The sequence below is a fragment of the Chinchilla lanigera genome, unplaced genomic scaffold (genome assembly GCF_000276665.1).
Source record: "Chinchilla lanigera isolate Chin_1 unplaced genomic scaffold, ChiLan1.0 scaffold00007, whole genome shotgun sequence".
In the NCBI taxonomy this organism is placed as follows: Eukaryota; Metazoa; Chordata; class Mammalia; order Rodentia; family Chinchillidae; genus Chinchilla; species Chinchilla lanigera.
Genome location: NW_004955408.1, coordinates 30,060,406 through 30,069,462, shown reverse-complemented (window position 1 = coordinate 30,069,462; position 9,057 = coordinate 30,060,406). Strand labels below are relative to the sequence as shown.

At 44.9% G+C, this 9,057-nt stretch overlaps 1 protein-coding gene across 1 annotated transcript in view; it reads right to left on the bottom strand.

The window, feature by feature from the left end:
• Positions 1 to 2,008, bottom strand: part of Txndc15 (thioredoxin domain containing 15) — a 19,641-nt gene extending 17,633 nt beyond the window's left edge. The window contains exon 1 of the mRNA XM_005376469.2: positions 1,840 to 2,008. Coding sequence (XP_005376526.1) covers positions 1,840 to 1,906 — 67 coding nt within the window. The 5' untranslated portion in view covers positions 1,907 to 2,008. The remainder of the gene's footprint in view (positions 1 to 1,839) is intronic.
• Between the last annotated feature and the right edge of the window lie 7,049 nt (positions 2,009 to 9,057).

Here is a 9,057-nt window from a genome sequence, read left to right as displayed (position 1 = left end):
AGATGAATGGATAAAGAAAATATGGTACTGACACACAGTGGCATACTACTCTGCCATAAAAACATGGTAAAAGTGAGTCATTTGTAGGAAAACAGAGGCACCCTGAGACCATAATGTTAAGTGAAATAAATCAGACACACAAGTTTAAATACTTTATGGTTTCTTTTATATGAGAAACCCAAAATATAAATAAAGAGCAAAATAAAAGATAATTAAAAACAGGGAGGAAGGCCAGGCGTGGTGGTGTATGCCTGTAATCCCAGCACTCAGGAGGCTGAGGCTGGAGGATCATTGCGAGTTTGAGACCAGTATAGGCTACATCAGTGAGCTTCATAAGGCCAGCCTGAACTGCATAACGAGACCCTGTCTCAAAATAACAAAACAACAAAAACAAATAAAAACAGGGAGGTGATCTTTTTGCAAATGGGAAAGGGATGAAAAGATGCAGGGAGGGTGGAGGAGGGAAAAAAAAGGGTATGAAAAAAGAAATTAGATGTGTCACACACATATACCAACTCCCCATGGTAAACATAATCATTATGCACTGCAAACATGTACTAACAAAAATTTAAATTTAAATTTTAAAAAAGTAGTGAAGCTGGGCATGATGGCAAATACTTGTAATCCCAGAACTCAGGAGGCTGAAGCAGGATTGCCATGAGTTTGAGGCCAGCCTGGGCTACACAGTGAGACCCTGTCTCAAAATTTTAAAAAAACCAAAATAAAAAGTAAAGTAATGAAAATACACAGTCCTCACTGTGAGGTCAGGGGACTCAGGCTTGTATCATGGCTCCTAAACTGCTGGCTGTACACCCTTGGCAAAGGACTTACTGGTTCTGAGCCTCAGTTTACTCATCTATAAAATGGGATTAATAATATCTACCACATAGCATTTAAAGACTAAGATGATGCTGAGAGCACTAAGCACTGAGAATGGTGCACAGTGGGTGCTTTCATTAACGGTAATCTGTCATTACGATTCACTCTTCTCCCAGCTCAAAAACAGTCTGCTGCTCCACCTCCTTCCAGGGACAGCCCAGAGAGAGGAAAGACTTGTCTGTTTCTGTTAAGATGTGAATGACAAGCAAGGCCAAAGGATCTGGACTTAACAGGACAGTGAGGGGTAGGAGGAAGAAACAATGGCACACTGCTTCTGCTGCCCATTTCAGCCATGCCTCCAGTCCGGCAGCACTCCCCACTTCAAGGGGTCTGCCAGCATGACCCTGGGAGTCCCGTTGTTTCTCTAGCTTGTCCTTATGCAGACACCTGGGCAAGACTGGTCTCCTACAGAAAGTGGCCCAGCAGGGTGGACTCCAGCGTGGCTTTGAAGTCAGAGTTAGGCTCTGCCACTGACTTGAAGTGCTGACTTCGCCAGATCGCTTAGCCCCTGTCCGTACTAATGGGACTTGTCTCCCAGTTGGTGGAAGGCTAAACGAGGGAAAGATGCAAAGTACAGGTACAGCTCCCGGACTCTAGTAAGGCCGCAGAAAATACCGGCTCTTCCTCATGATGACGATGGTTAATAATAACGCGCTTCAAGACGGGCACTTACGCATGCCTCCCTCGTAGCCTATAATACACAGCCCCTCCGGTGCCCGCAGGAGGGGACTGAGCCGGGCGACGTCACAGCGGGCGCTGTCCGCCCCGCCGTCCGGCTGCCGCCGACCACTGGCGGCAGAAGTCAGAGAAGCTCGGGGGAGGACGCGGGGCAGCGGCGAGGCGCGCAAGGCAGGCTTTCACGCAGGTAAAGCGCCGCGCCCGCCGACAGCCCCTCGCGCGGTCACTCTATACACCGTCGCTGCCACCCCCGGCCCCGGCCCCGGCCCGGCCCGCACTCACCCTCTAGGCCGCGGGCAGGAAGCCCCAGCACCCACAGCAGCAGCTGCCACCTACAGAGGAGCCGCATGGCAGGGTGCGGGCGTCGACCCGGACCACCACCCAGCAGAAGAGCAGCCCGCGTTCGGGTTAAGCAAAGAGAGTCGCGCTCACTGCCCGAGGGAAATTGGGGGAGGAGACGCGAGAGCGCAGGCGCAGCCTCGCGCCGCCATCTTGGCACCTGGCGGTCGCCGCGAACGCCATATTGGAATCTGGCGGTCGGCTTCTGGCCGGCGGCCTATGACGGAGACTGAAGCCTCTTCAGGAGTCAAACAGCAGGTGTCGCAGGATCTCTCGAATTCTACTGACCCCCGAGTCTAGCTCCCGCAGAGGCCAGTGGTCCTTTCACTCCCAGGAAGTCGGTATCTGGTTGCTTGCCGCGTACACTGCACCAGCCCGGGCAGTTTACACCCTGTTCATTTCTAGAGACAGGTCCACAAGCTGCCTAGAGATACCGCGCAAAGACGAACCTATGGAGGCTGCAAATCTTTGAATCTATTGCATCACCTAGGATTGGCAGATAGGATATAAGATAAACCTGTTTAAACCTGAATTTCACGTAAATGAATTTTTTTTTAATATAGGGAATATATATATATATATAACTTCCCCCACCCCCGTATTTGGCGGACTTAATCCTGTCTGCTCAGGACAGGTTTTTGTTGATTGGCTGGTTTAACTAATCCTGAGCTACAAAAAATGATACCCCTATGGCACTTTGGCATGCTGAGTACTGGACTTTGAACTAAAGGGCTCTAGACGACCTCTTCAGAAGCAGCCTTAGAACCTCCTGCCCTTCTTTCTCCTTACCCCAGGCAAACCATAGATATTAGAGTCCCTCTTCCTCAACAGAAACTAGACTTGTTCCCCAAAGCCAGCCATAAAACTAGAAATAAACTCCAAACTTCAGCTGGCCATAAAGATTTGCTGACCTACCTTTGACCAATAGTAGGTCATAGTGTTACAGGCAGCTGAGTTAGATACAAATATTATAGGCAGTCAGACAGGGCCAGGCCCTCGAAGGGGCCAACATGAAAGACAAGATACCTGTGAGCCAGACCTCAAGACAAAGGACTAAACAAACATACCCTCTTACCCGCCAAGCAATGGACATCTGGGATTAAAGAGTCCCTGACCCAACAACCCCTTACAGGAAAAGCCCCTGCTCTGTATTCATGCCCTCTTGCTACATGACTTGCTTCCCCATTTGATCCCAATTTAATAAATTCTACCTAAACAATTCTTATTTAGTTTTGTCCGTTTTCCCCTACCTTGGACCCTCCTCACCTCGTTGTTTTGCTTATAAAAGTCCCCAGGAAAGTCAGAGTTGGGGGGTGATCCACTCGGGCTCCCCTTCTGTCCCTCTCTTGGACAGAAGCTTTCTTTCTCTCAATAAATATATTGTGCTCTTAACCTCCATTGTTTCTAAAATTCATTCTTCAATTTTAGAGAACACGAACTCGTCCCAGATATTTAGGTTGGGAGTTTTTATTTTCCTGTATCAATATGACCCTCATTCAAAAAACAAGACCATCATTCTAGAGGCAGCCTGTCCCATACCCAGAAGGAAGAAATACTAACAACAGCAAGGACTTGCTAGATTTCCCCAATTTATTCCATTAGATCATACCCTTTTTATCCATTGTTCATCAAATCTGAGCATAAAAAGTCATTTTCCCATGTCTTTGGATCTTCACCCTAAAAGCTATCATGTCACTGTATAAACTCGATTAAATGACTGTTATGCTTTTTTTTTTAATGTTAATCTGTTTTGTTTCAGAGTGTTAGCCATGACTTTTATTTAGTTTTTAGACAAGGTCTTGCTGTGTAGTTCAGGCTGGCACTGAACTCCCTGTGTAGCCCAGGCTGACCTCTAACTTTAGGCAATCTTTCTGCCTCAGCTACAGTGTAACTTTGCCACTGCCCCATTAAGTAGAATCTAATCCTCCTCCCCTTGAATCTGAGTGGCCCTGTGATTCACTCATAATCAACAGAATGTAGCAGATAGGACTTCTGAGACAGTTTCATCTACTTTTGCTGGCAGATTTACACTGGAGCCCTGCACAAGCAATGCAGTTGATCTGTTCCGAGGCTACATGATATGAGGCAGCTCAAAGGAGCTTGCATAGAGAAGCCCTAACAATACCTGGAGAGAGATGCCCACCATTCCCAGCTGATCCCAGCTCCCCTCTTCCAGCCTGACCCACCACCAGACTACACATGCCTGAGAAACCTTAGCTAGAAATAACCGGCTAAGCTGTTACAGTTTAGATCTAACACATACCCCAAGCCTCATGTGTTGGGAAGGTGACTGGCGCTTGAGGGAGATGCGCTCATGTATAAATGAGTCCACAGCTGCATGTGCTCTTGGGAAGTAGGATCTAGTCCCAGGCAGTGGGTAACTGAGGGCCTGACCTGAAAGGCGTGTTCTGCCCCTGGTGTTCCCCTTCTCTCTCCCTATCTCTGCTTACTGGCAGCCATGGCTGAATGGCTCTGCTCTGCTCTGCTATTCTACCCTGCCATGTCTGCCCTCAAGTCCTCTGAAAAACATGGGCCAAAATAAAGCTCTAAACTGCAGGTTGAGAGTATTTTGTCCCAGCGACAGGAAAGCTAACATATATAAGCTCTGCCCAGATTCCTGATGCATAGAATTTTAGTTTTTAGAAGATGGGTTGGGGTGCGGCTCAGAAGTAGAAGGCTAACCTAGCACTTGCAAGGCTCTGGGCCCATTACCCCCTTCCTAAGTCACTAAGCTTTTGTTTCTTTGTTTTAGAGACTACACAACTGGTTCATTTTATTTTGTATTTGCAAGGAAATATATTTAATCTGAACAGAATACCTGAATTTAATAAATCAAAGTACTTCAGCCTATATTCATATTTATTTTTCCAACTCTACCATTTTAATCTTGTATTCTGTTGGTATTAAGTCGACCCAATCCATTCATCATTTCATCAATACTGGATATTCTTCACAGTTAAAATAAGCACATTAAAATGAGCTCCTTCAATCATTTATTAACATTCCAAGATATTTAAAGATTTGTGTCCTGAAGGCATAGGGTAAATTAGAACAATGTATAGTAATTTTTTGTTTATTTTGTGTCACTGGCGATCAAACCCTGAGGTGCTCCACTGAGCTACATCCCAGCACGCTCCCTCCCCTCCCCACTAGAGATGGGGCCTCACTGAGTTGTCCAGGCAGATCTAGAATTTGCTATCTCCCTTCCTTAGTCTCTCTCAGTGCTGAGACTATAGGTGCACCACCAAGCCCAGCTTGGACAGTTTTTTAAAACTGGGCATGATAGCGCATGGCCCAATCCCAGCATTCTGGGTTGTTGAGACAGGAGGATCCCAAGTCTGACGCCCCACCTGGGCAATTTAGCAAGACTCTGTCTCAAAAAAAAAAAAAAAAAGTTTGAATACTGGGATGTAGTTCAGTGTGGGGGCCCTGGGCCCAATCCTCAGTACCACAAGAGAAAACAAAACTTCTTTTAAAACATCACAGTTTTCTCAGGTTTTTGAAAATCTGCATCTAAAGTATTATTTCTACTCAATATTAGGCTTTATAGAAAGTGTGGTGATAAATACCTAATCCCAGCTACTTAAAAGACTAAGGCAGGAGGATTACAATTTCATTTCGTTTTTCTGGGTTTTTGGTGGTTTTTTTTTTTTTGGTACCAGGAATTGAACTCAGGACCTTGTGCTTGCCAGGCAGGCACTTGTGCCACTGTTTTTGTTTTTTAAGACAGGGTCTTGCTATGTAGTTCAGCCAGGCTTTAAACTCACTTTGTAGCCTAGGCTGGCTTTAAACTCATGGCAATCCTCCTGCCTCAGCTTCCCAAGTGCTAGGATTACAGGTGTGCACCACCATGCCCAGCTAAGAGGATCACAATTTCAAGACCAGCCTGAACAATTTATCAAAACCCTGTTTCAAAATAAAATTTTACAAAGGGCTTCGGGATATAGCTCAGTGGTAAAGGGCCTGCCTAACATGATCCAGGCCCTGGGTCCCATCCCTGCATCACAAAAAATACTATAAATTGAACTTTCCTCTTGGATACAGGAGATAATACATGGTATAATCACAAGCACAAACCTCAGCAGTAAAATATAATCTAGCATTTCACATCTGGGTACTAAGTCCTTGGCATGCATGTTTCTGTCAGATGTTTTTATCCCAAAGATAGAATTCCTATTTGACTCCTCAGAAAATTTCCTGTTCAGTGTCACATGGTCTCTGACACAGCTAAGAATAGCATTCTGAAGTCAAGACTTTTATATCATGACATAAAATCACTCACCTAAGGTGCTATGCTATAGTTTAGGTCTGAAATGTCCCCCAAAGACCCATGCAGTAAAGGCCAGGTCTCGCACTCTTGGAGTGTGGTGGGCTCACTAAGAGGCAGAGCCTCCTGGCAGCTCTGCAGGTAGCTACAAGGCCTTCAGCAAAACTATGGAACGTTTTTCTCACTACTAGACAGGAAGTAAGAGACTGCTTTGCCAGGTGCCCCCTGCCCTGATGTACCACCTCACCTCAGGCCCAAAAGCAACAGGGTCAACTGATTGTGCCAGAGCCTCCAAAACTGTAAGCCAAAATAAACCTTTCCTCCTTATAAATGGAAATCATATGTAAGGCATCTGTCATAGTAACAGGAAGCCAAACAACACATGCTGCCTCCATTAATTCTTCTGTAAAGCCTGCATAGATATGTAGTGGCAAATGCCTGTAGTCCCAGCTTCTTGGGAGGCTGAGGCAGGAAGATTGCTTGAGCCTGGGAGTCTGGGCCAGCCTGGGCAACACAGTGAGACTCTGTCTCTAAAGAAATGAACAAACTGGTTTTATTTAAATGTGCATGAGACAGATCCTATAAGGAGAGGTTTAAGATTACAGGAGAGAGGATAATCTAAGAAGGAAGATAAACTTCCAGGGAAGGATAAAGATGAGACAGTAAGAGGAATACCTGCTCCACTGTAACAGGAGGAAAGGATGCAAGCAGATAAGCCGTTTTCTGTGCTGATAAGAAAGGCCATCTGCTGCAAGTGAGTAACCTCTGCTGAGGGCGGAAAGTAGACAACTGAAGCAGCTGAAGCACAGTGCCATGAGAACTGACGAAAGACGTAAAAATGAGTTTTTTCTTCGCATTGGAGATCCAGCTGGAAATCAAGAATTTTTATAGTGGCCAAGTAATCACACTTTTCTCCAGTAGCCTTTAGAGGCACAGAAGCAAAAGACACACAAAATTAGCCCAAAGTTCACATTTGCCAGGCTGATGTAATGGGAAGATCATGGGGCAAGTTAGTTCAGGATAATGATGGCTGCTAATTTATTAGTACAATTTAGTTTTTTATAAAATTTTTTATACTGGGGATGGACCCCAGGTCCTCCTTGCACATGGCTGGGTAAGTGCTCTATCCCTAAGCTCCATTCTAGCCCCTAAACATTATTTTGAGAAGGAAATTTCACAAGTTGGATATTCCTTAGGGGTCAGTGCTCTCAGTTATCTACTGCTGCACAACAAACTACTGCAAAACTTGGTGTTTTTTTATTTTTGTTGTTCGCAGTACTGGGGATTGAACCCAGGGCCTACACGCTAAGTTACATCCCCAGCGCATTTTATTTGAGACAGGGTTTTGCTAAAAAATCACCGAACTGGCCAAGCTGGACTCAAGTTGCAATTCTCCTGCCTCAGCCTTCAGAATGCTGGGATTATCAGCTTGCACCACTAGGCCTGGCTAAAACTTGCTATCTAAAGCAGTAATCATTTATTATCTCACACTGTGTACATGGGGCAGAAATTTCGGAGTGGCCTAGGTGGTAGTTCTGCTCCAGATCTCATGAGGTTGTAATCAACACATCAGTGGTTGGCCAGGTGTGGTGGTACATGCCTATAATCCCAACATTCTGGGACGCTGAGGCCGGAGAATCTCAAACTAAGAGTAGCTTAGTGAGACCCTATCTCAAAATTGAAAAAGAAAAATGTAAAAAGGACTGGGGGCTGTAGATCAGTACAAAGGACCTATTTTCAAGCACCAAAAAACCAAAACACAAGGGCTAAAATATCTGCCCCCAAAACATGAATTGATGCTGTTGCCAGGAGGGCTCAGACCTTCATCATGTGGATCTGTCTATATGGCTGTTTTGTGTTGTCATAATATAACAGTTCTCCCCAAACCAAGGGATCCAGAACAATGTGAAAACTGCATTTTCTGTTCTATCACAGCCTCTAAGTCACACATTATCATTTTTACAATTTCCTAATGGTTACACAAATCAGCCATATATAACACAGAACATAGGAGACACACACAAGGAGGTAAAGATCATTAGAAACCATCTTGCTGGGTGTGGTGGCGCACGCCTGTAATCCTAGCACTCAGGAAGCTGAGGCAGGAGGATTGCTGCAAGTTCGAGGCCAGCCTGGGCTACAAAGACCCTGTCTCAAAAAAGAAAAAAAAAAAAAAAAAAGAAAAGAAACCATCTTGCAGGTTGACCTACCAGAACCAAGTTGTAAGATTTAGACATTATAGCAATAATATTTGGTTATCACCATTAAATAACAGAATAACATTATAAAAAGTATCTAGCCAGGACCATTATCTAATAGACAATTATCTACCTCCTTTGTTTTTCTTTCCATTTTCAATTCATTAAATCAAATTTTTTGAGAAGCACTTGAGCTCAGCAGATTTGAGATGTTCTTCTGTTTAAGAAATGCCAACAGGGGCTGGGAATTTAGCTCAGTGGCACAGCGCCTCCCTGGCAAGTACAAGGTCGTGAGTTTGATCCCCGGTACCGGAAAAAAAAAAAAAAAAGAAAGAAAGAAATGCCAAACAATCAAGCAATGAAATAAAAAAAGCAAAATAAATAGCTAAGTATGATATAAAAACTACTTTTTTTTTTTCTTTTTTTCACTATGCAATTCAGGTTGGCCTTACTCACTTTGTAGCCCAGGCTGGCCTGGAATTTGCAGCAGTCCTCCTGCCTCAGCCTCCCAAGTGCTGGGATTACATGCATGCACTACCATACCCAGCTGAAACTGTTCTTTAAAAGCATGTATCCTTGGGCTGGGGATATAGCTCAGTGGCACAGCGCCTGCCTGGCAAGTGCAAGGTCCTGAATTCAATTCCCATAACAACAACAACAAAAAAAGCAGGTATCTTCACCAGGCATCGTGATGCA